This window comes from Doryrhamphus excisus, linkage group LG22 (assembly GCF_037039965.1).
Source record: "Doryrhamphus excisus strain RoL-2023G ecotype Guam linkage group LG22, RoL_Dexc_Guam_v1.1, whole genome shotgun sequence".
NCBI lineage: Eukaryota > Metazoa > Chordata > Actinopteri > Syngnathiformes > Syngnathidae > Doryrhamphus > Doryrhamphus excisus.
Window position 1 is genome coordinate 2,432,464 of NC_136378.1, and position 17,870 is coordinate 2,450,333.

General features: G+C 41.3%; 3 protein-coding genes across 4 annotated transcripts; 1 reads left to right on the forward strand and 2 right to left on the reverse strand.

Moving 5' to 3' along the window:
* Nucleotides 1–276: 276 nt before the first annotated feature.
* grhpra (glyoxylate reductase/hydroxypyruvate reductase a) lies at nt 277–6,781 on the reverse strand. Of its 2 annotated transcripts, none has more exons than XM_078788078.1 (10): nt 6,663–6,781; nt 5,034–5,120; nt 4,748–4,878; nt 3,677–3,749; nt 3,439–3,555; nt 3,275–3,363; nt 3,091–3,192; nt 2,305–2,440; nt 1,354–1,484; nt 277–1,261 (listed from the first exon to the last, which is right to left on the reverse strand). In XM_078788078.1, exons 2-10 carry the CDS (start codon nt 5,117–5,119, stop codon nt 1,140–1,142), a joined length of 987 nt encoding a protein of 328 aa, XP_078644204.1. In that variant the 5' UTR covers nt 5,120; nt 6,663–6,781; the 3' UTR covers nt 277–1,139. The 2 variants fall into 2 exon arrangements, with proteins under 2 accessions (XP_078644204.1, XP_057919494.2); XM_058063511.2 differs by lacking the exon at nt 6,663–6,781 and adding an exon at nt 5,200–5,279 and having other exon boundaries at nt 280–1,261.
* On the forward strand, nt 5,474–16,340 carry LOC131110408 (protein phosphatase Slingshot homolog 3). Its single transcript, XM_058063506.2, has 17 exons — nt 5,474–5,628; nt 6,674–6,774; nt 7,745–7,782; nt 7,863–8,037; nt 9,301–9,416; nt 9,491–9,559; nt 11,026–11,091; nt 12,353–12,535; nt 12,612–12,705; nt 12,772–12,900; nt 12,961–13,007; nt 13,099–13,245; nt 13,670–13,870; nt 13,947–14,151; nt 14,221–14,292; nt 14,374–14,466; nt 15,499–16,340. The coding sequence occupies exons 2-17, from the start codon at nt 6,727–6,729 to the stop codon at nt 15,637–15,639; spliced, it is 1,824 nt and encodes a 607-aa protein (XP_057919489.2). The 5' UTR covers nt 5,474–5,628; nt 6,674–6,726; the 3' UTR covers nt 15,640–16,340.
* mrpl18 (mitochondrial ribosomal protein L18) lies at nt 16,170–17,698 on the reverse strand. The gene is made up of 4 exons (XM_058063513.2): nt 17,297–17,698; nt 17,003–17,171; nt 16,521–16,755; nt 16,170–16,435 (listed from the first exon to the last, which is right to left on the reverse strand). Exons 1-4 carry the CDS (start codon nt 17,367–17,369, stop codon nt 16,358–16,360), a joined length of 555 nt encoding a protein of 184 aa, XP_057919496.2. The 5' UTR covers nt 17,370–17,698; the 3' UTR covers nt 16,170–16,357.
* Nucleotides 17,699–17,870: the final 172 nt, after the last annotated feature.

Here is a 17,870-nt window from a genome sequence, read left to right on the forward strand (position 1 = left end):
AATAACTGTTAATAGTTATCCTCCCTATCTGTGTGGAAGTGGTAAGTTTTTGGCTATTTAAGTTGAAAGGAAATAACTTGAAGGCTACCGTTTAGGTCGCTAGCTCTCTAGTTTGCGAGTTAGCATGTGTCTCAAGACCCTGCGGTTGCGCAATATGTTGTAAATAAAAAGAGTATAAATGTGACTATAGTCGTGTTTTGTCATGTCTACAGGGCTCTAATAATGCTTTGTTCATTTTAATCTGAAAAAAATAATTTGTCTACCCACTTAAGATGCGAGCTATTTCGACAATAATGGCTGCATGTTGACTCTATTGCTTTCCAAGCTGTACACTGACTATTCTAAGTTATATCCAAGTTCCATTTAATAGCAGTGTCCCTTCAGAAGATGTAATAAAAGGATTGCTGAATTGTGAGAGCTGTACTCTATTGTGATACACTTTATATGAAATTAAAATTTTCCACTCTTGATGAAGAATGTTTGAAAAGTATGAGGAAGAAACTTTAAATGTATACTATAACTTTTATTCTTTGTTGTGTAGGTCATCCTTCCATTTAGCAAACGACAAGTAGGCAATAAGTTTATGCAACAATAGCTTTGTTAAGGATAATGTAGGAAGTCCAGGGTTCGATTCCACCCTCGGCCATCTCTGTGTGGAGTTTGCATGTTCTCCCCGTGCATGCGTGGGTTTTCTCCGGGTACTCCGGTTTCCTCCCACATTCCAAAAACATGCTAGGTTAATTAGCAACTCCAAATTGTCCATAGGTATGAATGTGAGTGTGAATGGTTGTTTGTCTATATGTGCCCTGTGATTGGCTGGCCACCAGTCTAGGGTGTACCCCGCCTCTCACCCGAAGACACCTGGGATAGGCTCCAGCACCCCCATGCGACCCTCGTGAGGATAATCGGTAGAAAATGAATGAATGAATGTGTTCTCCTCCTATTTTGTGTGGAAGTGGTAACTTTTTGGCTTCTTATTTTGTCTTTCCCCACCCTCTAAGTCCAAAGTCATCAAAATTGTGACTCAAGTCTGTCTCAAAGCCAAACCTCTACCATTAGTGAATGTTTACTACATATTCCATCTACTGTACCATCCAAGTAGAACCGCAACAGCGGGACCACAGCCTTCATTTCATCTTCTAGACCTTAAGTTCACTGGGCATTTCTGTGCCCTGTAACCCCCCCAGCAGGTTTCGAGCTGCCAAGGTAGCCATGGTGCCTCTCGTGGAGTAGTTGGCGCTGCCGATGTGTGGCAACACCACTGCACAAAGCCAAAGAAGTCGGATAATAGTACTGACCAAGACAGGAAGTGAACATGTAGAGTATCTAGTTGTAACCGTACTTCCTACTCACCGCAGTTTTTGAGCGTCAGAAGAGGGTGGTCTGTGGGTAGCGGCTCAGGTGTTGTTACATCCAGGCCGGCGGCTGCAATTTGGCCGCTTTTAAGAGCCTGGTATAGATCATCCTGGTTCACGACAGCCCCCCTTGAGAGTCAAAGCACAATGGTAATGGTAATGGTTTAATTTCATTTGAACATGCATCAGATTACAATTGAATGCATCCCATAATCAGTTCACAGTTCCACATGTCCAAAAGGAGTAGGAAGAAGCAAAGCTTATTAAATCCTACCCCTCCATCTGGTACTTTTACAATCAGTAACTGTTACATTTGTTCACTTCCTGCTTTCCTTATATAGTTTAATTTTTTTTAATTATTATTTTTTTCATTTTATTTTTGTCACATAATCAGTTCCCAGTTCCACATGTCCAAAAGGAGTAGGAAGAAGCAAAGCTTATTAAATCCTACCCCTCCATCTGGTACTTTTACAATCAGTAACTGTTACATTTGTTCACTTCCTGCTTTCCATAATACAGTTTAAGGTTGTTGTTTTTGTTTGTTTTTTTTAAATAATGTACCTCGTATCGAAGTACGAGGGGATATGACCATACAATGACGTAATGGTTTTAATTTATTTTAATTTTATTTAATTTTAATTTTTTTACACTTAATTTTAACTTCTTAATTTTTTGTCACATACCAAAGTAGGAGGTGATATGAGCATCCAATGCCATAATGGGTACCATAGTGCGTGTCAATATAGTGATATATATAGCACATCATGACTGGTTCAGGACTCTTCATCCTTGTATTTAGGGTTAGGGTTAGGGTAACATCAACTGCTTGTATTGTTTCTTGAATTGGCTCATCGTTGTGCATTGTTTGACTTCCTTACAAGGTCAATTTCAAGGTCTTTTCATAACCATCATGATGGTTGTACTCATAACTGCTTTGGAATCTACGTACCTGCTTGAGTTGATGAAGATTCCGGTTTTCTTCATCTTGCTGAAAAAGGCCTTGTCACAAAGGCCGTGGGTCTCTGGCGTCAGCGAGCACGACACGACGACGAAGTCACTCTCGGAGACAAGAGTGTCCAGAGGAACTGTGCCAAAAATGGGATTGAAGAAAGAACATTTATTATCAAAGATCAGCAGAACCAAAATTTGCATGATATGCAAATGCATTAGAAACAATACAAGCAGTTGATGTTTGCTAAATACAAGGATGAAGAGTCTTGAACCAGTCATGATGTGCTATATATATCACTATATTGACACTTACTATGGTACCCATTATGGCATTGGATGCTCATATCACCTCCTACTTCAGTACGTGAAAAATAAAAATACTAGGAAAGCAGGAAGTGAACAAATGTAACAGTTACTGATTGTAAAAGTACCAGATGGAGGGGTAGGATTTAATAAGCTTTGCTTCACCTCAAATACATAAATAAATACATAAATAAATAAAAATAATTGGAAAAATTAATAAAAAAATATATTTAAAAAAAATTATATTAGGAAAGCAGGAAGAGAACAAATGTAACAGTTACTGATTGCAAAAGTACCAGATGGAGGGGTAGGATTTAATAAGCTTTGCTTCTTCCTACTCCTTTTGGACATGTGGAACTGTGAACTGATTATGTGATGCATTCAATTGTAATCTGATGCATGTTCAAATGAAATTAAACCATTACCATTACCATTATTATATCTGCCCTTTAAATCATCCACACTGTTTTATTTCACTTACCAAACTCTCCATTCAGCTCGGCAGCATCAGCCTTCTCGGTTCTCCCAGAGTAAAGCAGTCGCTTGACTCCAAAAGGCATAAGGCGGCGAGCGATGGCCATCCCTAAACATAAAGAGAATCAATCGAGTATCGTTCAAACCGAGTGGGAAACATCATTCTGTTAACCCACAACTGGAATCCTCACCAATACGCCCCAGGCCGATGACCCCCACGGTGCTGCCTGAAAGACCGTAACCACACATCCAGAATAGTGACCAGGAGCCCCAGCCCCCGCTGTAACACATTTGGAGTCAGTGTGACGACATCCTAACACATCTTTATGAGCGTCACTTAACAAGTAGGACTGACTTCTTCACTTCAGTCATCGCCTCGGGTAATCTGCGAGCTGTGGCGAGTAGGAGAGCTACTGTCAGTTCAGCTGTGGCATCAGTCAGGACATCGGGAGTGTAACCGACACGTATACCACTGGGGGGGGGGGGGGCAACCAAGAAACATTATCTTAGAGTGTGAAGTGTGGTGCATTTATTAAACCTCAAATACATTTGTAAATTGCAAATTTTCATGCATGTATAAAAAAGTTTCTTACCGTTTCTTTATTTCATTGAGGTCCAAATGGTCGTATCCCACGGAGAGGGTGCTGATAACTTTCAGGTTGGGTCCTGTGGTCGGTAATATGACGTTATGTACAGTCGTCCCTCGCTCTATCATGGTTTTTTTTTTTTAATTAATAAATGATCGCTGTTACATTTGTTCACTTCCTGCTTTCCTAATGTAGGTTTTTTTTATTTTTATTTTTACAATCAGTAACGTTACATTTGTTCACTTCCTGCTTTCCTAATATAGTTTTTTTAACAATCAGTAACTGTTACATTTGTTCACTTCCTGCTTTCCTAATATATTTTGTTTTTTTCATTTTATTTTTGTCACATAATCAGTTCACAGTTCCCCATGTCCAAAAAGAGTAGGAAGAAGCAAAGCTTATTAAATCCTACCCCTCCATCTGGTACTTTTACAATCAGTAACTGTTACATTTGTTCACTTCCTGCTTTCCTAATATAGTTTTTTTTTGTCACATAATCAGTTCACAGTTCCACATGTCCAAAAAGAGTAGGAAGAAGCAAAGCTTATTAAATCCTACCCCTCCATCTGGTACTTTTACAATCAGTAACTGTTACATTTGTTCACTTCCTGTTTTTTTTGTTGTCACGAACCGAAGTACGAGGTGATATGACCATCCAATGACATAATAGGTACCATAGTAACTGTCAATATAGTGATATGTATTGCACATCATGACTAGTGTGGCACAATGTGTTGCAAACAAGGAATAATATGAGTGTAAAAGTGACTATAGGGGTGTTATTTCATGTCTACAGTGCTCTAATTGTAAAAAAACATTTAGAATGTCTTAAACAGGTTTTTTATACTCTACATATGAACATATGAAGTCTATTAATATAAATGCAAAAATTCACTTCACCGTGGCGGATGTTTGGTCATTATCATATCATGTAAATGTGAGGCTTTAGTAAAAAATATTCTCCTATTACATCTAATGTGCACTGCGGCCATATTGGTGTTCATTTTCATTCTAACATTTTCACAAGATTATAGGGTGCACAACATTTAAAGACGCAAAACTTCTGAGTATGAGTACCTGCAGCATCCATAACCTCAGAGTCAATCTTGTCCGTCAGCAGACACAGGACACCGTGGGCCCCCTGCACACCTTTAAGAAGCTCCTCTCTAGGCATGGATGCCCCCAGGTCCCACGTACATACATCACACCTGGACAAGGAAGCTTGACATTATTACTGCACTCTGGTGTCATTCTAACTTCTACATAACTACATAAAGAGCAGTGAATTAATGAGCATGCTTGTAAATCCAGTAAAAATGTATTTAAACCTATATATGCAAAAATAATCAATTAAAACGCATACACTCCAGATGATGACAGGATCTTCAGTCCTTCTTCAGGAAGGCGAGTAGTCACCAAAACCTTCATGAGTTTCTTAGCTGCTTTCATCCTACTCAAACAGGAATTGTAATTAATCCTCTTATTATTATAAAATAGGTTAACTTTACAGAGTTAAAAATAAACCTTACCTGGTTAATTGTTAACTCACAGCAACTAGTAGGTCTCGCTAACCCGGAATTAAATGCTAGCTAAGCCCCGCCTCCTGAAACTGATTTGATTGGCTAAATACTTGTCAACATACACTTGGTAGGTATCTATAATTATATATTTTATTACTTTACTACCCACGAATGTGATGTTTGCAATATGAACTGGTTTGTTGGTCGATTATGGAATGAAATATGCATTTTGCCTCCGGCGGCGAACTTTGCGTAGGTCCCACACTGTAGTTACGTTTGTTACGTAGCAAGCCTGAGAATGACGTCACCACTAGCCAGCACGACGGCGCTGGAGTGGCGAACTGTCGCCGTCGGGGTCCGTCTCCTCGAAGCTGCCACTTTAGAGAGCAAGCACATTCTGAGTCCTGGGAATAAGTGTCTGGAGCCCTTCTTGTGAAGGTAAGATATGTTTTTTTGTCATGTTTTGTTTTTAAATTGCTTTTTGTGGACGGAGTTGCCCGTTTGAAGCATAAGCTAACGCTAACTGCAACAGGCTAACATAAACAAGGTTTGCAGTCTTTCGATATGACAGCTTGGATAAAGGAATGTGTTGTTTCAAGAGATATTTTAGTTTTACATATAAAAATATGAATATAAGAAGAAATTACTTAATTTTTATTTGTATGCGGTATATATGCACTGGTATAGAATAAATACACATGTAGAACATAACCTGGGATTATGAACGTCAATGGGACAGTGAGGATAAGATAAAAATGAACAATGATTATAAGTTTTGTAAGTTAAGTAATATTATAAATATATATATATATAATATTATAAAATATTATATATATTTTTTTGTTGTTTTTTGTTTTTTGGGGGAGCGGCACGGCGGTCGAGTGAGTGTGAATGGTTGTTTGTCTATATGTGCCCTGTCATTGGCTGGCCACCAGTCCAGGGTGTACCCCGCTTCTCGCCCCAAGACAGCTGGGATAGGCTCCAGCACCCCCTGCGACCCTCGTGAGGATAAGCGGTAGAAAATGAATGAATTAATGAGTTCTCCTATTTTGTGTGGAAGTGGTAACTTTTTGGCTTCTTATTTTGTCTTTCCCCACCCTGGGCCATCTCTGTGTGGAGTTTGCATGTTCTCCCCGTGCATGCGTGGGTTTTTTTCCGGGTACTCCGGTTTCCTCCCACATTCCAAAAACATGCTAGGTTAATTAGCGACTCCAAATTGTCCATAGGTATGAATGTGAGTGTGAATGGTTGTTTGTCTATATGTGCCCTGTGATTGGCTGGCGACCAGTCCAGGGTGTACCCCACCTCTCGCCCAAAGACAGCTGGGATAGGCTCCAGCACCCCCCGCGACCCTCATGAGGAAAAGCGGTAGAAAATAAATGAATATATTATATATAATATTGTATAATATATATATATACATATATAGTATATTATATATATAATATTATAAGTTAAGTAATTTTTTTTACCTCCACACTAGTGCCTGCACACGTCTGGTCTGTGGAAACTGCCGTGTTTGTCAGCAACTGTGCCATGGCTCTGTTGACCCTGCACAGGATTCCCTCCATCAGCGCTGCTCCAGTGAGTCATCCCCACAATCAAGCGAGGCTTTCTGGATCATAAATTTGCTTTACAAATATAAATATATATTGCATTAGAACACTGACATGAGGCCGGGCGAGGCCAGCATGGCCGTTCACTAGGAGCAGCCGTGTGTAATAACAAATGCTTTGTTTTGCATAGCAGCCTAGGCCGGGATCGGATAGCTTTGCAGAGCAAACATTCCACAGATAGAACGTGGCTTCATCACATTCATATTCATTGCAGCATAAATGGTGTGATTGGCTCACTTCCCGTCTGTCTAAACGCTCGCCATGCCTCTCTTGCTATCTCCTCTGCTTGCATTCATCCATATTTAAACAAGGATCATATCAAATCCAAGCATTCATTCGGTTCTATGTGTTGCTTTGTGTTTTCAAGTCAAACCGGGTGTCACCGCTGCAGCTAATCATCATTCTCTCTTTTCTTCTTCTCCCCCAAAATACCCATCGTTCTTCTCCTGGCTCCTGCTCAATCCTTCACTTAAATATCTTTTTTTTTTGTCTCCTCTGTTTTGTCTGGACATGTCAGTTGCGTAACAGGTAATGCTCTCTCTGTCATGTTTCTCTTCCCTTCTTGTAAGTGTGGCTATACTTCGCTCTCTCTGGCTTGTTCTTCCATTGCATTGTATTGTATTTCTCTGCTAGTCCGGCTGCTTCCCTCCCCCTGCTTATGTCTTCTTATCGCTGTCCGTCCCCACACTTGAAGCTTCCGCTATGTCTTATCAGTGTTGCAACACATTTCACGCAAAATAACATTTTTTTTTTCACCAGTCATTTCTATTCAAAAGTTCAGGACGCTTGTTAAATGTCCTTTAATTGGCTTTGTAGTTGAACCCACATTAGAAGGATTGTTATTTTCTTCCTAATGTACTACATTACAGCAATATAGAGTGTTCTTTGTCACATTATCTGTTATTGTTTATTTGTAACATTTATGTCATCTTTTAAAGGATGAAACCACTCAAAGAAGAGGGAGATTTCAGAAAAGGTAAATGGACACCGCTGTTTTTGTTTGCATCTCATTAAATTTGCAATCCCGATTCTGATGTCCTGATGCTGATTTGCCAGGGAGAGCTTTGCCCTTGTCAAAGGGGCGGTGCTCCTGCTGGAAGAAGCGGAAAGAGAGGACCTACACGAGGACTCGACTCCCCTAAAACAAGAAGACGGCGCCGCGTCAGACACGCGACACAGACACATCCACGCCATGGTTGAGCTGCTTCGACCAGAAGATAGCATCAAGCTGGTAACGGCCTCGAATTTACTCCTGGATTTGTGTAATAGCTCCTAAGCAACATTGTCACATTGAGGAGAAAACGCCCGAAGAGTTGATTATGTTGTTTTACAATCACTCTGTTGTTTAGTCAAGGATTAGCCAGCATCTCCTTCTACGCATGGTCAGTCACATGAACTTTAGACAACCGTATCTGCTCAGCAACTTATACATGCGCTCCTTCTAGAAAACCCTGGTACACCTTTCCCTTTCATGACACTGGCCACAAGACCCAAAGCATCCCAAACATCTTCTCTATCTTCAAAATGCCCTCCATAACGTACACGTTATGCCTATACTGTAACTCCCCGGCCAACGTGGGCCACTCCGTCCACAACACGGGTGCATCTTACGCTACTGATGGCATTTTTAATGTACAGAGATACCGTGACGGGAGCCTGAGGCCCGTTGCTGTGTCATCCATCCACACGCAACAAACAAGCGATGCCAATGTTGATCTGCTGGCATGTAATAAATAAATATTATAATAATAAAACAGCAAATAATAAAAACTTAAGAAACCACATATAGTTGGTGGATAAACATTATTTTTTTCAGATTAAAATGAACAAAGCATTATTAGAGCCCTGTAGACATGACAAAACACGACTATAGTCACATTTATACTCTTTATTTACAACATATTGCGCAACTGCAGGGTCTTGAGACACATGCTAACTCGCAAACTAGAGAGCTCGCGACCTAAACGGTAGCCTCAAAGTTATTTCCTTTAAACTTAAAAAGCCAAAAACTTACCACTTCCACACGGATAGGGAGGATAACTATTAACAGTTATTTAACCTTTAACGTGAACATTAATCAAACGTAATAATTTTTTCTGGGTACATGATACCATACAGCATCCATGTCAAACTTGCGCGGGCCGCACTAACATTAAACTTTCATATCAAGGCGGGGGCCTCAAACTGGTGTCCTGCGGGCCACGTGTTTGAGACCCCTGATCTAAAAATAAGCACTACAGTTGCAATTCTGTCCTCTCCACATGCAGTATGTTGAGTTGTCAGAGTGGTATACATCATTTCATAATACGTGGTTGTCATTTGCAGCATCTGCACCGCGTCACACTGAGAGTTGTTAGTAATGTTTAGTCAGCTTTGCTGGGAAAACACATGTGCCCAATATCCGATAATGTCAACCAAAACAAAGCATTGTTATCTCTAAAAAAAAAAAAAAAAAAAACCAAAATGTTGAATACCGTTTCTCTGCGCTCTGCAGGCCGTGCAGTTGGAGTCTGTCAGCACGGTCCGAGTCCGGTATCTCATTGTTGTCTCCACCCTGGCGAACAAAGACGAGAGCATCCTGCTAGGCATGGATTTCCCCAAACGGGACAGGTGTGTGTGCACCCCACTGCGGCCACACTGATAGCTGCTTATCAGTTAACACCTTGTATTTGCTTCCTCTTTAGTGAGGAGTGCACCATTGGTCTGGTTCTACCCATCTGGAGCGACACTCAAGTGTATCTGGACGGAGATGGGTAAGAGCACAAATCCATATGTTTGTCATAGAAGCATCCTCAAAAGTATATGGGTTGTTATGATGCAACTATGACGGGACTAGAACCCCCTTAAGGGAGGGAGCGAGGTAAGAAGAGAATGAATAATATGAATAATATGAATAATTGAAATAATAGAAGCGTGAGCATGTTGTTCAAGCCACAGCACAGACGGTGCAGCCCGACTACAAATACTCTGCGCCGAGATCATGTGAATGAGGAATGTTGCTATTTATGGAGCTGAATCATTCTCCATGAATTCTAGCTGCCCCTATCACTTACTCACCCCCCCTTACATAAGATCTTTTCACATGGAATCATTGGAAACCGAAACTCCGTTTGCGTCAAATGTAAGATAAGTCAAGTTTGCTTCCATATAAAGCAGGGGTCTCAAACTCAATTTACCTGGGGGGCCACCGGAGCTAGGTTCTGGGTGAAGCCGGGCCGAATCAGGTTTTAAAAAAAACGCATTTATTAAAAACTGGAAGAAAAAAAATCAATAAAAAATCTTCAATGCTTTTGCTTCTGCTATTCCCTACACTTTTTCAGTACATTGGTTCCGGTTTTCCACATCAAAATATCTGATAAAAAATATTCCACTGTTCTCAAATATCTTAATTTTTATTTTTCTATACACAAAATAATATAAAAAAAATTAAAAAAAACTAAGAATAAAGACAATAAATCAATCAATCAGTAATAAATAAGTAAAATGATAATAAAACAGCAAATAAGAAAAACGTAAGAAACCACATACAGTTGGTAGAGAAATTATTTTTTCCTGATTCAAATGTACAGTATTATCAGTTATTTAACCTTTAACATGAACATTAAAGAAACTTAATAATTTGACCCAATTAGCAAGTTAGCATCGTACTCAGTCCCATCCGGGAGCGGCGTCGTAACTTTAACAACATGTTTGATGAGATGCTTCATATAAGCCTTTAGCTTCATTGCTAATCCAAAGCAAAACAGGGCGGGGTAACAGGGTAGGGTAACAGTATGGGCGGGGCAAAAAAAAATCATGTTAATTGTGTCCGGTGTGCACATAGCTTTAAGCTGTCGTTTCAACATTAAACTTTGGTATCAAGGTGGGGTGAGTTTGAGACCCCTGATATAAAGGCTATGGTGCGAACGCTCAGGATGAGGATGCGATGAAGTCCCTGAAAAAAAAATAAAAATCAGCCATCACATGCTTATCACATCAGCTTGTTCTACTCATCACGCCTCCGACTGTGTTAACTTGCTTTTTACACATCGCTCGGCGTACATCTTCACACCTCTTATATCAATAATTCGGCCTGAATAATAAGCTATGCATCCTTTTAGGCTTGTCTGTCTGTTTGTTGTACTTTGTGTCAGTATCACTTCCGCTTTTGTCTCGGCCTCGCTGGCTGTCTTATTCTGACTTGATTGCGTTTCTGTCTCTCTCTCTTCCCCCTTCGCAGCGGTTTCAGTGTCACATCAGCAGAAGAAACAAGAATTTTTAAGCCAGTTTCCATGCAGACCATGTGGTGAGTGACCATTCGGCGTCGGCACGGTTTGCAGCGAGGGCCAAAAAATCGTGAAAAATGAAAGGATGTATTGGCCACATTGGCCACAGCAACACGTTTACATATGCTAGCAAGTTCAGTATATTTCAAGGAAAAACTGCATCTCACTTTGTGATGAAGATGGATTTAAAAAAATATATATATTATATTTTTTTATTATAAAATTAATTTTAAATTATTATATTATTAAAATTAAATTATTATTTATTCAAAATTATTTAAGTTATATGTGCAATTTACTGTTCACGCTGTACATCATATTTGATGTCATCTATTTATTCTCCACATTATTATTATTATTATTATTTCAACCATCGGCTATCTGTGTGTGGAGTTTGCATGTTCTCCCCGTGCATGCGTGGGTTTTCTCCAGGGTACTCCGGTTTCCTCCCACATTCCAAAAACATGCTAGGTTAATTGGCGACTCCAAATTGTCCATAGGTATGAATGTGAGTGTGAATGGTTGTTTGTCTATATGTGCCCTGTGATTGGCTGGCCACCAGTCTCGCCCGAAGACAGCTGGGATAGGCTCCAGCACCCCCCGCAACCCTCGTGAGGATTAGCGGTAAAAAATGAATGAATGAATGAATGAATGAGTTCTCCTCCAATTTTGTGTGGAAGTGGTAACTTTTTGGCTTCTTAGTCTGTACGTGCCCTGTGATTGGCTGGCCACCAGTCCCAGGGTGTACCCCGCCTCTCGCCCCAAGACAGCTGTGATAGGCTCCAGCACCCCCGCGAGGAAAAGCGGTAGAAAATGAATGACTTATTATTATTATTATTATTATACGGGAGACAGCCATAATATAATGACTTAAATCCCATAATATTATAACTTCCCCCCCAAGCTAATTTCCTCAACTTTATTTTGTTTTGTTTGTGTCTCATGTTACACCTTTAAAAAAAAAAAAAAAAGTTTATTCTCGTAAAATTACAATTTGGATTAAATTCTTGTAAAATTACTGGTTTTTCCAGATTTGGTTTTCTTGTTAAATTATATTTTTACAATGTAAAAACAGCTGTGGGCCCTAAATGGCTCCCGGGCCGCACTTTGGACCCCGTAAATGTACATAACCACACAAATAAATGTGTCTGGAATTCCCCTGCTTTACATACATTAAATAGAAAACAAAAAGTAGTTTCCAGTGTTATGAATCATATCTAAACTGGACTATGTAGAAGAATCTACCTTTAAAGTTCTCCTCCATGTTTCGTCCACCTCAAGGTCAGTGCTGCAGGCGTTGCACGGTTGCTGTGAGCGGGCCGTCAATGGCGCCGTGATTCCGGGTTGCGGCCTGGAATGGGCCCGGCATTACCACCAGCACATGGAGTCGGACCGCTTCTGCCTCAACGAGTGGGAGGCCATGAACGACCTGGAGTCAGTCAGAAGGGACAGCGACGGTCAGAGGTATATTACACAATTACTACTATTACTACTACGAGAGTACACACACATGTTAAGCTGCTGTACGTTTCATGTGCAGCACCGCTGACAGAATGTCCAAAGAGAAGTTAATCAAGGAGCAGCTGAGAGACATCATGAGGACCGAAGACCTGGACAACCTCACGTCCAAAATGGTGAGGAGACGTAGGTCTAAGGTCTAAGATGAGTTGACATTATTATTAACTGTCGCCCTGCTGTAGGTCCACACGGCCTTGCAGACCCGCATTGGCTTTGACATGAGGCCCTTCAAGGAGTACATCGACAACGAGATCCTGGTCACCATGGCTCAGATGGACAAACCGTCCAAGATATTTGACTACCTTTACTTGGTCAGTGCTGGGATTTACTGATATCCTGTATGGGTGTTAAACATGCGTGTGTGGTTTCAGGGCTCAGAGTGGAACGCAGCCAACTTCGAGGAGCTGCAGAAGAACAAGTTAGTTTTTCACCTTCATATTACGCGTACCGTCTTCCGCCGTCCACACCCAGCCGCATATTTACCACCGACTCACCCGCGTCGTTTTCAGCATCGGCTACATTCTGAACGTGACGAGGGAAATCGACAACTTCTTCCCGGAATCCTTCACCTACATGAACATCAGAGTCTACGACGTGGAGGCCACGGACCTTCTCTCCCATTGGACCGACACGTACAACTTCATCAACACCGCCAGGTAAGACATGGAACTGGTTGGGTTCGGCTGACAAAAGTGACACGCCGAGCGTCTGTATGTTTCGCAGTCAATCAGCTCGTGTGCAGCTTTTTCTTTGGCTTATCGGACACGAGTGATTTACTTCCAACTCTGATGCTTGGTAAGAAATGATGCGTGCGGGCAAAAAGAGCTGCGGTTTCCTTGACACTTTTTCATGCAGTCCAAATCATTATTTAAGTTAGAAGTGAAGTTGTAATGTAGGAGTTTAGAAAAGAACACTCACCTTCTTTTTGATGGAGATATCTTTGTATTTTCCTGTAGGAATATAATATAATATATAATAAGTATATCCACAAGATTATTTATCTTCTATTACGTTGCACGGTGCCTTGCCAACACTGTCAGAGCAAGTAGGAAAGAGCTTGCGTTATCATCTGTGCCACAGGAAGAGCGGGCAGGCGGTGTTGGTGCACTGCAAGATGGGCGTGTCTCGTTCCGCCTCCACCGTCATCGCCTACGCCATGAAGCAGCAACGCTGGTCGCTCGACGTGGCGTTGGCCTACGTGAGGGATCGGCGCTCCATCATCAAACCTAATGAGGGCTTCACAAAGCAGCTGCAGACCTACCACGGCATCCTCCAGGCCAGGTCAGACACGACGCCCGACACCACCCTGACCCCCACCCTGGGCTTTTGATGCAAAAATGTCTGGTCGTCCTTCCAGTCAGCAGCGTCACAGTTTACTCTGGAGGAGGAAGTCCAAAGACCAAAGGCAGAAGTCCGAGCGCAAGGACGATGGAGAAAAGCAGGATGAGGGTGAAGAGGAGGAGGAGGAAGATGAAGCGGATGATGAAGACGACGAGGATGAGGGACTTGATGAGGACGACGATACAGAGAGCAGTGATGAAAAAGAGGATTCTGAGGCGGAGGTAAGTAACAATTCCCGCCAATAAATTTGTTATCCTCGAAATCCCGTTCCTGAACGTTTCTCCTCTCAGGTGTTTGAAGCGCCGGATGCCAACCAGGAAGTTGGACCGACAGCGCCGTGTGTCATCGGTCCCATCATCACTGTAAACTAAACGCAAACACACCATTCAACGCAGCTCTTTTCTGTTCCCCTTCCTGATTCCGTCTCCCTCTTTTGTCCCCAGGCCCCAAGTGTTAGTCGCAGTGGAAGGATGAACCTTTTCTCCCTCATGCAGTCCATCAGTGAATTAGATGACGTGGATAAACGATGCGAGCAGGTAATTGAACATGTAATCAGCATTGGGAGTGCTTTAGCCAAAACCTAGCTTTGATACTACACTTGAGACAGTTTAAAGGCGCTATTGGTAAACTTTAGTGGGAACAGGCTGTTTGTGTGTTTAAGCTGTTGTTCACTTGACTAACGTTTTTTATCTACACTTGTAATAGATGCTATAATTCACATACAACAGTAATATAAATGTCCCAAACGTTAGCAACGCCGGACTAGCAATGCTAGCAACAATGCTAACATCGTGCTAGCTTGGGCTATTCGACGAAGAAAAACCGGAAGCTCACAGACCATAAAAGGCATCTGAATTATGACGCGCGTAGCTTCGTTCTCTAACTCCGTCGCGTCCAAGTGTCACCTAGTAACAGTGCAACCGGAAGAAGAGATTGTTGACCGAAGCAGTTTCAAAGCAAGAGCACGGCTGACATCTGCGGAAATCTCTCCCCTGGCCAGTCTGAATATAACTTAAAGTAGCAACTTCCGGTGTCGTATTATGGGGAAAAAACATGTTTTCTCGTTCCTTTTATGATTATTTTAGTTTTTGCTATATGAAATATACAATTAAAATCGAACTGTTAATGGAAATATCCCCTGGCCAGTCTGAAGCTAACTTTAAGTAGCAACTTCCGGTGTCGTATTATGGGAAAAAAACATGCTATATGAAATGTACAATTAAAATCTGTTTATTTTTATGTTTTTGACGCTTAAAAAGGAATGCTCTGTAGTTCGATTTACAAAAATGTTGTCCAAAAACAATTCTAAATTGTATCTCGTAGTTCAACAGCTAAACAGTACGACCAAAAATCGTAACGTAGCATACAGCTGGTAAAAACTGCTCGTCTTACTTCACTTGTTTACTTGGATGAAGTTCTAACAAAGCCGACAGTGACACCTAGCGGACAACATAGGAAATTACACCCTTCAATGACTTCCACCAATACAATTCATTTTCCATTACATCCTTAACGCTCACTATTTTAACAACAGTGATTCAGTTGCCATCTTTGTATTCTATTCAAAGCTACCTGCCAGCCCACGGCGATCACCACGACAACGGAGGCGAAGCCACAGCCGAAGGGGTCTGACCCACCAGAGCGCTTGTGTGGATCTTTCATCCGAACCGGGAAGCTTGAACCAGGACGCCGCTCACAACAAACCTTGACGTGGCCAAGAGGAGAAGGAAGGAAAGAGAGCTATTGGGAAAAACAAAACAAACCTGAAGGACCTCTTGTGACGTGCCAAGGTTTTTTGAGCTTGCATATCCGTTGACTGTCACGTCAACTGGCTCAAACTTTAGTTCCTGTACATTTTAAACACTCCAGACGTCAACTATGCAATTATTCCTTTTTTTTTTGTTATCTGCCAACTTTTCCAGAATGTTGTCCTCTAAGCTGTACTTTATTATGGACCAAGTCGGGACCAGTTTTCTGGTGCATGCCTCTTTGTCAAAGTCTGTATTCCAACGTGCCAATTAATATATTCCATTAGCGGTGCATCAAATTCAACGGCTGTGTGAGTGCCTTGAAGCAGAGAACGATGACCACGTGTCTGTCTGTCTGTCTGCATACTGTACGTGTCGTCTACTGTTTGTCCTTTTTCCATGATGCTGCATGCTGTTTTATACAAGCTTGTGTGAGATTATCATTGAAGTATTCATATTTCACTTAGAAGCTAAATTATTCACCGTCCTCATTGCAGGATCAACATTTAACATGCATGCATTTTATTTATCGCACACCAGACAGCCTGAGCCAAAATCACACTGTACTATGATCCAAAATGATCCATTTTAAAGCACTGTCCACCTCTGCTGCTGTGTTTAAATCCGCACAATAAAAATAATGACACCATCTGGTTGTTTCTTTTAGTTTTGGTAACAATTATGTTCCAATGTATTTCCTTCTGGGTTCACTGAGGATGATTCCCCCTTCTTTCATTGCAGCTCGGAACGACTGAACCTGTTGCGAGAAGAACATTTAAAATATTTAATCTAAGAATGTCACATTAACGCACAGTTTGAGACATAGTTTAGTGTGCACTCACAGCATCGGAGCGGTACGTCCATGGAATGGCCCTGTACACCATCCTGGTGATGCCGGCCTGCTTGCATCGATGCGCCAGCACCTCGCCCACAGCCTGGCATGCTGCCACACAGTGCGTGGAGGGAAGCTCCTTCTTCAGCGCCCACTCTTTGGTGGAGCAGGAGAGCACCGGGACGGGAGAGGAGCAGGAGAAGACCTCAGCTGTCACGTGTCGCTGACTGCGAGAAAACACCAACCTAGGAAAGAAATTAACCAGATTTTTTATCACTATTTTTTAATCTAATTAACCACATTTTATTCCCATACAATGTCACAATTACTTTTTCTCATAATTTCAACTTTTTATGTCATAGTTAGACTTACCATTGGGATATTTTGGGGGAGGAAAATGGCTTCCATTGATAATTCTCGCCTCTGGCTTTCTTTAAATCTAAATATAATGTATTTTTGGGAAAGGTGGCAAATTGTATATAAAAGGAATACCTGTGGTAAAACTCCCGGTGAGGCCATGTGGTCTTCCAGCCACGGTCCTTCACAGCCAAGGCCATCTGCTCCAGGTTCCGCGGGTTTCGGTTGACAAACGTCGGGTTCACGTCCTCATTTTCACCCAAATTGGGCTCCGGTTGGGTGGACGACTGTGTCACACATCGAGCTGTTTAAAAAAATAATAAAAACCACAAATGTTTTAACGCTCTTAAAAATAAAAACAATTACTCTACGTTCAAAATATCACTTACAATATAATGTGTTAAGTAAAATACAACAATATATATTTACCTGGTTGCTTTGTGGACACAACATATCGTTGAATTTGACAATACAGTCGACGAACACTTCGACTCAACGCCATTTATCCACTAAATGAGTCAAATCGCACCCAAATCAAAGTAAAAGTGCCGCCATGTATGTCACTGTAAATAACTGTATGTAAATAACACGCATTACAAATGAAAACAATGTGCGGTAATATCTACCTCTAAAAAGACCAACTACGAACGCATGGGCGACGCCATGTTTGACATTCAGACAACATCCGGGTACGTCACCAAAAGCGGAACCTACTGAAACAAATAGTCTAAAGGTTCCGCTGCCAACAATCAATTAAAGCTAACTATATATACTGTACATTAAAAATTATTAAACCACAACATTGTAAATTAGACATATTTGTAAAGTTAATAAACGTTCAGTAGCCTACCAATAAAAAGAACGAAATTATGTAAGCACACACAAGTTACACTAGGTTTGACAGTGCGACATCCGGGTACGTCATCAAAAGCGGAGCCTACAGAAACAAATATTGAATATTCTAATTTTCTGCCACCAACACCAACGACAAATAAGACTGTAC